The following is an 11,839-nucleotide window of genomic DNA, read 5'->3' as shown; positions in this document are numbered from 1 at the left end:
AAAAGAATGGTCAAATGTATACGAGAGGTCTCCGTATTATAGGAATTATATCAAATTAGTCCTTCTAGTATTAAATGGATCAATTTAGTTCTTATACTATTAAAAAGAATCAAATAAGTCCAATTTATAACAAAGTAAACAATCACGGTATAAAAAATATCTTTAAATTTTTTTTTCAATTGCAATTCAATTTCAAACAAAAGATTTCATTTATAGAGCCATAAAAACTTTTAAAATATTAATTTTGTTAAACGGTAAAAGGTATTTTTGTAAACAATAAATGTTAACTCTATTCCAATTTGGCCTTATTTGGTTCTTTTTAATAGTGTGGGGACTAAATTGATCTATTTAATAGTAAATGGACTAATTTAATTAGATTCCTATAATAGAGACCTCTAAAATACAGTCACCAAAAAAACACTTTATTTTTTTATAAATAACTATTTTATTAATATTTAATATTATAATAATTAATTAACTATTTTTAATTATTTAAAGAAAATATTTTTATTAAATGTAACTCAGTTTAAATTTAGTAATTAAACTTATCAAACTTTATACAAGTTACCCAATATACTAATGGTATTAATTTTTTCAGCAGACGTAGCCTTTGCATGATCAACATGTGACAAATAAGATGGTTGTAATATTCAAATGTGAAAATATACATAATTTTTTAAAATTTTAAGTTAAATTTTATATATTCATTTAACATTTTAATTCTTTTAATATTTTTCCGAATTTTTTTAAGAAACGTTTTAACTCCCCAAAAAATTATTCTTATGTAGTTTCATGCTTTAGAAAATGAATGAAATAAATAAAGTAAATTGATGTTATATGGCATTCTCTATTTACATTGTATGCACCAATTAAAAGCTTGCATTCTCTTTTTTTTACCGTTCATTTTCTTTTCATAAAACAACTTTGAAAATTACGAATTTGAAAACCAAAAATAAGTTTTTTTTTTCCAATCTCCAACACTGACCGTCAGATCGACTTGGATCAAATATATGTTTTTCTACTAATCGATAGGTACTGATCTATCATATCGATCATTGAATTGTTGCTTAGAGCTCGTTCGTCAAACTTTTAAAAAAAATTTTAACAACCCATTGACTTAAATAAAAAATTTCAAATATTTAAATAACTTAAATGAAAACTTTTAAATAGTTCTGTGATCAGTTTGTAACTTGTTGAAGTTGGGTGACCAATACTAATGGTTTAGTGACATTGTATAACATTTAACAAAATGAAATACCAAATTGTAAAAAAAAAAATTAGGTACCAATTTTTTTTTAAAAAAAATAAGAAGTCAAATTCGAATATCAAATGTTATATTAAACTTATAGTTAATTACTTTTATATTTAATTTCAAATGGTAAAAATACTTCTATTAGGAACTAGTATCTTTAGTGTCATATTTTCATCTATATGTATTCATATTTTTCGAACAAATTTGTTTAATAAAATATCTATCAATTACATTAATATATTTGTATATTATCCTCAACGGTTTTTACACGTAAATCAAAATAAAAATAAATATTAGCTAATTGGTTACCTAATGTTTAACTAATATTAATCGATATTATGTAGCCGGATCGTAATAGAGAAAAATAATTTATTTCAGTAGATATCTAAACAAGTACTTAGTCTAATCGAGATTAAGCAAATTGTTTGAAAGATTAATATGTCAAGTCCAATTAGGGAGATGCATTGTATTGAGTATCAGAGCGGATGACTCCTAGAAGATAAAGACATAAATGTGACTGATAGAACCCAAGTAGAATAGGTCCTAGATTCGTTTATGAATTTATTCATTTGTGACTAGAGGTACTCATGAGCCTGGCTGGGTATGGCCCCAATCAAAATTTTAGTCCCGTTTGCTAAGCTTAGGCCTAACATTTTTCCCATGCCTGACCCGGATAAAAATGTTAAAACCCAGCCTGGCCCATATTAATTTTTTATATTATTATATATATTTTAGAAAATATAATACATCAAAAATACTAAAAACATTAAAATAAATGTTTCCCAATAAATTAAAATAAATTTTTAAAAAATATGTATACTTAAATAACACTAAAATAGGTGCAACTTAACAAACAAATAACTCTAAAATAGTAACAAAATTAACAATAAAATAAGAGTTATACAATAACAACAAAATAGTAGCAATATAATAGTGAAATGGTAGCAAAATGGTGAAAAAACAAAAAAGCACTAAAAAGCACTAAAAAAATCAAAAAAGAAATTACATTTTTTTGCATATTCCAGCCGGGTCGAGCCCGGGCCAAAAAGCCTTACCCTAGGCCCGACCTGTTTTCTAAATGGGTCTCTTTTTTTTTACCCAAACCCATTTTTCGGGCCTATATTTTTACCCAAACCATCCCACTTTTCGGGCAGACCGGGTGGCTCGGCCCATGAGCAGGTCTACTTGTGATGGTCATAGGATAATATACATTAATCCCAAGTGGATGATAGACTATATATGCACAACTTGTATATTTTGATGCAAATGAAAGGTTTAGTTCAAATAAATAAAAAACCTAAAATTGGTACGTTGGGTATACGACTTCTGCAATACATAACATCATTCCATAACAATTGAATTCATAGCCCATTTAAAGGGTAAATGATATCTCCTTACTAGCATTACATGATACATGAAAAACAAACATGATCATGAATCATTTGTCTTTATGATAAACAAGTTAATTAGTACTTGATAGTAATTGACTTTTCATTAAGATGTAAGGATTATTATGAGATAAAATAGGATCATATTGAGAGAATTAATTTATACCAAAGAGATTAAGGGCATCCTATGAGAGTAACACATTTATGACAATACTATTGAACAAACCCTAATTAAGTAGCTTTCATAATGGTATGTAATAAGGGAGAGCTCAATTATGATACTTCAGTGTAATAACTTTGTGACTAAATAATATTGTAATTAATAGGCGAAAAACCAAAACTTAATTATAAACTATTTGAGCTCTAATTATACATGTCTAACCAATCTCTCCGCTAGTTTAAGACAACTAAAAGCGAATTGCATATAAAACTAGTAATATGAAATGAATGAAAACGATGAAATAAGATAAATAGACTACATGTATCACCAATTGTAGTGTATGTGTTTTCTCATTAAGTATAAAAGATAATTTGAGAATTAATTTAAGTTATTCGAATTATTTTTTAATTAATTATAATTAAATAATTGAAGTTCAAATACGATAATAAATTAATTAGTCATTATAGATTATATTACGGTAAAGTTGCTATGACTTTAATGGAATTAGAATTGAGTTGAAAAAAATTAACTGATAAATTAATTTAGTTAATTAAATTAATTGATTAAATATATTTTAGATAATATGAAATAAATATTTGGTTGAATAAATTATAAGTGTTGAAAAAAATGTTTACGAAATATATATATTTAGACTCAATACATTAAAGACCTAAGATTAAGCCTTATATGTATTACAAAGGGCAGCAACCCTAGTATATCTAAAAGGGTGTCGCCTTGCTGCCGCCCATTCACTATTGCATTTAGAGTAAAAGTTGTATTTTTTAAAAAATATTATTATTTATTTAAGTCCTGTTCAAACAAAACTTTTGTATTTTTCTCAGTAAATGGAGACTACTAGTTAACCAAAGCAAACACACTTCACATACATCGTTATTCAACAAAAAAGTGGAGTAATTTGTTTACAAAGAATAAATTCTATATACTGGAATATTAAATAGTTACCGGTTTATAAAGAGAGTTTACTTTCACTTTCCTACTAAAAGTAAATTAAAAGTTTTCATTGACTTGGTTTGTATTGCCCGAGTCCACACTTGAAGCATTTTGTGGTTCGAGAATAACATAGAAGACCATTTTGTTGAAAGCCAAAATTGATTTTAATCCATCTTACACAAAACACATGTATATCTCAATTTACGTTTATGACTATAAATAGCACAACATGCTTGGTTTAAGAAAAAAAATTAAACTACCAAATAACTATTTTATTAACCAATTTATTCCCTCTAAAAAAACCGAAGCAAATTAATTTTTATCAATTTTAAAAGTAAGAAATTAAAAATAATTAATCACGACATTAATATTTTTCGTCAATTGTACATAAATTTGATTAGTATAATAATAAATTTAGTCTTCAAAATTTACACATTCAATTAATTTGGTCCTAATTTAATAAAATATGTAAATGTTGTAAGTTAAATTTGTTAAATCAAGACTAGATTGATAGAATTTTTAAATATTTTGAGTTAAATAGAGATTAAATTAAAAAATTTAAGTATTGAATATCACAATTGAAAAGAAAAAAAAAGTGTTTTTCCCATTTCAAATTTACTACGCTAGGGCCTCCTTGACTGACAATCCAGCTCTAAACAAGACGGCCTTTGCTTTCCATTAAAGGAGGGAGAGACCAGAGCTTTACACTTTTGCCAAAACTTACTCCCTCTCTCCAACTGCTAAACCCACCCACCAACTAACTGCTAAGCTCATCTTCAAAGTACAACACAAATAAATCAAGGACGTAATGGTAATTCAACTTCCTCCACATTTCAAAACGGCACCGTTTCAGTTGTTAACTGGGGAGACAGCCAGCACCTCTGATTTTTTACCTTTTGAGTCACTTTCCTATTTTAACTCTATCGAGAATTTTAAATCCGTCATCCTTGTGTTTTCTAAAACGGCATTTCCTCTTCGCTTTTTGTAACATCCAGCTCGTCTCCAGTTGGCCTCTGAAATTCCACACCCTAATTTGTTTCTTTAGGGTTTCTTTTTTCAAGATCCAAAAATCCATTTTTTTTCTTGTTATTTAGAGAATCTGAATCGAAATCAAGTTCATAAAACATCTGAAAAACAAATTTTGGATTCAATTATTCCAGGTATTTTAGATTCCTTTAAAGTTTGATCCGACGTTGGTTATCAGATGGCGGATCAACAAGAAGAAGAGGATCTTAGAATGGCTCTACGGATGAGCATGCAAAACTCGCCGCCAGAGCCGAAGAGGAGCAAGCCGAGAGAAGCCGCGAACTTAGCGACGACGACGCCGGAAGAGAGTCGCCGGTTGCAGCGTGAACTAATGGCAGCTGCAGCTGAGAAACGGATGCTGGCGACGGGAAAAAGCGTTCCGGCTTCTGGTTCCCCTCTGAAAAGTGATAGTGGCGGAGATATAGGAACCAAAGAGATGGAAATAAAAGCCAAAGAAGTGAAATTGGGTAATGAATTGTCGGAGAAAGAAGCTTATCAGTTATTTTTTATGGTTTTTGGAAATGGTGTTTCGAAGGATATACTTGCTCAGTGGAGCAACCAGGGTATAAGGTAAAGGCTACTCTTTTGCTTTTAATATATATAAAAATTAAATTATTACTGCTGAGAGACTAGGAGCAATGTAAAGAAATAATATCCACTGCTTAGTTGAATTTTCAATAAATATTGTGGTTAAGGATATTGATCACAGGATAAATTGGCAGCTAAGTTTGAGTATACTATATAACATCAAGTTGCTAATGACAATTTTTTGTTTACTATCTCACGTGGAAACTACTTACCGATAAACTATGTCTTTTGTCCCTCCTTATGTTGTTCGATAAGAGAAACCTTATAACAGTTTAGCACTAGTAGGTGCTTCTTCGTGAATGGAGAATATAATTCATGAATGAAGTCTCTTACTGTCAGGTTCAATAAAAGGAAGTGCAAGGGCAATGTAAAGTGAATCTGAATCAAGAATGCGTTGGCTTGAAACCTTGTATAAGAATTATTATGAATAGTCCTTGAAATGTAGTTCTTCATTGAGAAGGTGCCCTTTTTTTCCTGTTTATTTTTTATTTTGTGTTTATGTGTGTGTTTGTGAGAATGAATTGATGGGTGTGCAGTTGTGGGCTTTGTAAATGAGCTAGAGTTAGAGGTATTATTCATGTACGAGATGATTTCTTTCATCTAATGCAGTGCACTTTATAATTTATTCCCATAATTGCAATTCGATCTCCCTGATTTTCTTCGATGTCCGATACTAAGTATAGATAGATCGATCTCCCTGATTTTCTTTGTTGTCCGATACTAAGTATAGATAGATCGATCTCCCTGATTTTCTCCGTTGTCCAATACTAAGTATAGATAGTATTCTTAGGGTAATTTTGGTTTAATTGCTTTATCTCTATGTTTATGCATATTGATTGGTTAAGCATACTGGCCAGATGAGCTGGCTCTTGGCGGATTTGTAATTGATTGATTTAAACTGTTTCTTCTATATGTTCCATCATTATCTAGTATAATTATTATGAACCGTGCTTGGTAATTAATAGTTGGCAGATTATGTTGGTAGATATCTTATTCTTCGTTAAAAACTCATGGATGCTAGTTCTTGTCTTCCTTCATTTTTGGTTTGTATTTTCTTGGTAAATTCGTTTTAATAAATATCAATGGTCAGAATCTTTTGCAAGTTTCATATGTTTGCTTTTTATGGGCTAATACATGAAAAAAACAACTGTAGGTTTAGCCCTGATCCAGAAACTTCTATGATCCTAGTGCAGCATGAAGGTGGGCCCTGTGGTGTCTTAGCAGCCATACAAGTAACTCCCTAATTTCTTGGTTATATGAGTTCTTTTAGCGAGCAGAACTTGAATGTCGATTGTTCTTTTCATGCCATGTGGAGTTCTTAATCCATAAAAAAGTACATGTTTTCTTATGTAACAGCTTAACTTATTATAAGCATGTCTTCTGAATGCGAATATGTTACATTGACATTTTCTCTCACTAAAATTTGTTCTTTCCTTGGAAGCTTATTTTAGTGTATATTAGCCAGTACTGCACTTTTCTTTTCTTTTATGCAAATGACATAGGATATTAATTGCTGATTAAGATTATTAAATAGGTTGACCCCACCAGATAACTTCTAAGCTGGCTCCGGATCTTATGATAGCCTCACGACATTTCTGTTTGTTCTGATGTTTATCTCACGATAATAGCCAATTCTCTTATTGCTGACAATAATATTTGTCTGTCTATGCAGGCATTTGTTCTCAAACATCTTCTTTTCTGTCCGGATGACTTGGTTAAAGCTGCCCAAAGTACACCACAGAATTCAACTCCCAGGAGATTATCCAAAAATCAATATGTTGCTTCAAATAATTTTGCTGCTTTTACTGAAAATGCAAAAGCAAGGTGATTAGATTTATTGCATTAAATTGTACGCAAAGAAGGCACATTGCATTCCAAGTTTCTTCTAGCTCTGTGTTTTATTTTTAAAAAAAATGGAGTTGAACTATTCAAGCAATATTAATTACATTCTATCCAACAATGTTAAAAAAGATCTCCTGCTGGCTGTTACATACAATTTTTTTGCCATGTCAATCATCACGTTACTGCTTAGTTGTCCTGGCTTTTCCTTCTATTGAGTTCCTTTCAAATTCCACTTAGTTCCTTTCTGGTTGCTAATATCTTGTTTGCCATTTGAAAAGCAGAGAAAAAGTGTGGTTCTTTGATCTTAACCTGAGCAGTCAGGTTGCACGTACAATTTCTTTTTCGAATTATGTTTGCCTGAGCACATGTACATTTGAAATTTGGCCTAATGGGCTATGGGTTGTATTTGCATATGGGCTGTGTTTTGGTCAAGGTATTAGCTCATTTTCATGAATGGTCATCGATCAATGTCAAGATTTTATGTAATGTTAAATCTTGTGACACATCTTAATGGATATTCATGATTATTTGTGATGTGAACTGGTAGTGGTCTTTATTATGCTTACTTCATTTCTGGAATAACTGATTTAAGAGGAATATTCGTTGCTCCAGTTTCAGCTGCTTTTCAACTCATTAATTGTTATTCTGTTATCCATTTCAATTTAAATTCTTGTTTATGTTCACAGAGCCTTAGTTAAAAGTATGGGTGAGATATTGTTTTTATGTGGAAATAATAAAAGAGCTTTGATTGCAACTTTGAGTTCTATTGGTGATGGTGTTGAAGAATCTGAAGACAGTCTAACAGATGTTGTAAGTGGATCTCGATTGACCTGAATATGTTGTTATTATGTTAATATCTTAGTTTTTATATTATTTTCTGCGTTCTTATTTTCTGACAAGTGTTTGTTCTATCTTACAGATAATTGCACAAGCACTCGAAGGTCTTTCAATTGAATCAGCTTCTAATTTGCATAAAGTTTTAAGAGTTGAGACATACACAACCCCAGCAAGTGCCTATAAGAGGCTTGAAGCAATTATTCCTGTTTTTCAAAGTCGCATGGGAGCATTGCTTTTCCTTATCTCTGCCTTACTTTCTCGAGGATTGGTAGGTTTGTTTGTTTTGAAGACTCCAATTTTGTCTTTATTTATGCATCAATTTTTTTATAGCTATATAATGATTTTAAGAGCAAGCTATATCTAATATAGTTGATACTGTTTTCTTTGAATGCGGATATAATTACATCAATGCTTCCAAATTTTATCTTAGGACTGTGTTCAAGCTGACCGGGATGATCCCAGCCTTCCTCTAGTAACTGCACCTTTTGGGCATGCTTCTCAGGTACATAAAATTGCTCTTATCCGTTTAATGATAGAACTTACCGTCATTCTATGTTGTTCTGACTATTTCTCTTTTTTTAAGTATTTGTATCTATCACTTGCGTCCGACACATGGGTATGGGGATATCTCTTATGAGCTTCAAGAACTCTCCCTATACTTCGTACGTAAAACTTAGAAAAATCTGACCATACCCGTGTTGGATGCATATTCTCACAGCCTGAGTCCGAGTAAACATAGTTTCCACTATTAAGTCTCTAGGTTGCACTTTTTGATGAATTTTGCTTTATAATTGCATTTGTACAAAATAATTTCAGGAAATTGTGAACCTATTGCTCTGTGGGCAAGCTGTTCCGAACGTATTTGATGGAAGGATGGATTTAGGAGGTGGCATGTTTTTGAAGGGTGTATCTACAAATGTGGAAGTCGGATTCCTCACTCTTCTAGAATCCCTTAATTTCTGTAAGGTTGGCCAAAATCTAAAATGCCCAAAATGGCCGATATGGGTTGTCGGGAGTGAGTCACATTATACGGTATTATTTGCTCTAGATACAGGTGTTCAAGATGAGAATGAACTGGAAGCAAGAGATTCACAGATCCGGAAAGCTTTTGATGCCCAAGATCAGAGTGGAGGTGGCGGGTTCATTAGCGTTGAAGGTTTCCATCAAGTCCTCAGAGAGACGAATATCAGACTTCCATCTGAAAAACTTGATAGCCTTTGCGGCTCAGGCTTCATTGTGTGGAGCGAATTCTGGCAGGTTATCTTGGATTTAGACAAGAGCTTGGGAGGTCTTAAGGATTCAACTGGACAGATGGGTCAAAAGATATTCGATCTCTACCATTTTAACGGGATAGCAAAATCAGATTTGAATGGCAGCCAATTCAGTTCCGGAGGTGAGACTCCGATGCAAAGACCGAGGTTGACAAAATTGAGGGTTTCAGTACCTCCAAGGTGGACACCAGAGGAATTCATGGCAGACGTAGCAGTTCTTCCATCTGGTTCTGCAGGGGCACAACCAAGTGGTAAAGACACAGAAGTGGCTAAACCCGAACCTTCTCAACATGCACCGTTGGTGGACTGCATAAGAACACGCTGGCCTCGTGCGGTATGTAATTGGGTGGGGGATCCCCCTAGTATAGTCTGAAAATCTGAATGTGTATATTAATCATATCTGGGGATCCTTTGAGGCCCTTTGGATCTGGGGAGAGCAAACTTGAGTGAGAAAGAAAAGGGCATATATGATAAACCTGGTTGGTTTTTATCATAAATTCAGCAAATGAGAGAAGAGGTTAATTTTTTTATTATTCAGGGTTTGTTTCAGCTTTCACCATTCCTGTGGGTTTATTACTTTATTTGCTGTAGCATTGAAATTCTTAATTCAAATTTCAGATTTTAAATACTGAAGGTGGAGGACCATATATCATGTTAGGATTGACCCGATTAAACAAGTAACAAAACATAGTGGAATAAATTGAGAAATTGAAAACACAAATTTAACATGAAAAAATTCTTTCAAAGAGGATAAAAAATCATTGCAAAGATAATTTTACTATAATGACAAAAGAACGGAGGGTATAAAAGATAAAAGATAAAAAATTAGACTCTGAAAAACTCGAAAACAATTCTCTAAATGTATTATGAGTTCTAATCTCTAATGGCTATATATTCTAAGGTTGTAAAAAAACCTATTTATAGGCTAAATTAGTAAATCAAATAAATTATGCTAATAAATGCTAAATATATTATACTAATAAATACTAAATCTTCTAGAAAGAAAATATATTTTGTTTAACTTAACTTACAAATAATCTCTTAAAATTTGGGTCACATAACACTAACATATCATCATCTTTATGACCCTGTTCTGCATTTATTCCTTACTGTTTTCGTTCATGTGCTCAAACAAATGGTCTTAGTAGCCAGGGAGCGTTATCATTATGTATTGTTTTGAGTTTAAATTGGAATTAATCGTCTAAGTTTTATTTTGATTAATTTAGCATCCATTATGAATTTATTAGTACAAGATTTTAATTATTTCAAGGTTAGTATTGGCAGTGAATTTTTTAGGGTAAAGTACACTAATTGTTAATTTTAATTAAAATAATAAAACTGTCATTAAACTTTAAAAAAATAACAAATTAATCACAATAATCATTTTTTATTACAAACATAACGGAGACGCTGATGTTGCACATTAATTAGCCACATTAGACGTTAACTAGCCACGGTAGAAACTCAATTTAAGAACCCTAGCTGCTGGAAGAAACAGAAGAGAAGAAGAAAAAGAGATACCCATTATTGATTTGAGTTACCTCTTTCATTTTCTCTGTTGATTTTCTTGGCATCCAAGCAAGGGAGACTTTAGCCCTCCACTGCTCCTTCATTGATGCCACCACCACCACCACCACCACAACTCCTTTCTCACTTTAATTTCGACATTTCCCTTCATTTCCGCTCTAAACCCATATCCAAATCATCCCCACTATCCATTTTTCCGCCGTCTTCTTCATTTCTCGCCCTCCAATCCCCTCTCCCCAAACAAAGAAACCCTGTACTTTTCCTTACCCGTGCCACTTCTCAAAACGACAATGACCAACCACCTCAAGGGACACCTTCTCCTCCTCCACTGCCGCAAGGAGCTAAACTCCTCCCTTTCCTCATCTGAATTTCAATAGGCAGTAGCAGCAGGGGAAGAAGAATAAGAACAACGAGAGAGCAAGAACTTGAGGCAACCCTTTGGTGCTTCAATAGAAACAAAAGCAGAAGATGAAAGATGACAGTTGCAGCCATGGATGAGGTTTTCAACAGCTTGAAAAGCTCTTCTAGAACCTTTTTCCCAAATTTCAATCTTCCCCCTTTTTTTTTTCTACTCATCCCTTTCCCCCCCAAAAAAATTAAAATTATGTGTCTTCGGCTGCTCATGTTCAACATGACAAGTTAACTAGTCACGTCAATTATTTAACGAGTCATCTCACCTGCTCGTTAGGCTTGTAACGAAAAATGTTAGTGGTTAACTGATTTGTCACTTTTGGATAACATTAATAAATATTTTGTTATTTTTGTAAAATTTAGTGACTAAGTTGTAACTTTTCAAAATTTAATGACTTTTGTTATTTTAATCAAATATGAGTTACTATTGGTGCACTTTACCATTCTTTTTTATTTCAAAAGTAGCCTTAAAAAAGTATCATATGTTTTTTTTTTAAATTATTCTTTTAATATTATATTATACCCATATACTTGTCAACCTCTTTATGTTACTTGTGAAAATTTAAAAACTCCATATACTAAATTT

The 11,839-nt window shown here is 32.0% G+C and overlaps 1 protein-coding gene across 1 annotated transcript; it reads left to right on the top strand.

Moving 5' to 3' along the window:
• Positions 1 to 4,672: 4,672 nt before the first annotated feature.
• On the top strand, positions 4,673 to 9,941 carry LOC107905237 (ubiquitin carboxyl-terminal hydrolase MINDY-3). The gene is made up of 7 exons (XM_016831841.2): positions 4,673 to 5,347; positions 6,519 to 6,597; positions 7,038 to 7,189; positions 7,894 to 8,017; positions 8,127 to 8,312; positions 8,475 to 8,546; positions 8,861 to 9,941. The coding sequence occupies exons 1-7, from the start codon at positions 4,956 to 4,958 to the stop codon at positions 9,686 to 9,688; spliced, it is 1,833 nt and encodes a 610-aa protein (XP_016687330.1). The 5' UTR covers positions 4,673 to 4,955; the 3' UTR covers positions 9,689 to 9,941.
• Positions 9,942 to 11,839: the final 1,898 nt, after the last annotated feature.

Source organism: Gossypium hirsutum, chromosome D05 (genome assembly GCF_007990345.1).
Source record: "Gossypium hirsutum isolate 1008001.06 chromosome D05, Gossypium_hirsutum_v2.1, whole genome shotgun sequence".
In the NCBI taxonomy this organism is placed as follows: domain Eukaryota; kingdom Viridiplantae; phylum Streptophyta; class Magnoliopsida; order Malvales; family Malvaceae; genus Gossypium; species Gossypium hirsutum.
Note: the sequence above shows the minus strand (reverse complement) of the source record. Positions and strands in the feature narration are given on the sequence as shown.

Bases quoted from the DNA above. Each gene is read 5' to 3' on its own strand.
- LOC107905237 (XM_016831841.2), top strand. From the start codon at position 4,956: ATGGCGGATCAACAAGAAGAAGAGGATCTTAGAATGGCTCTACGGATG. The intron at 6,598-7,037 runs GTAACTCCCTAA...CTGTCTATGCAG, and splicing joins GTGTCTTAGCAGCCATACAA to GCATTTGTTCTCAAACATCT. The intron at 8,313-8,474 runs GTAGGTTTGTTT...ATTTTATCTTAG, and splicing joins CCTTACTTTCTCGAGGATTG to GACTGTGTTCAAGCTGACCG.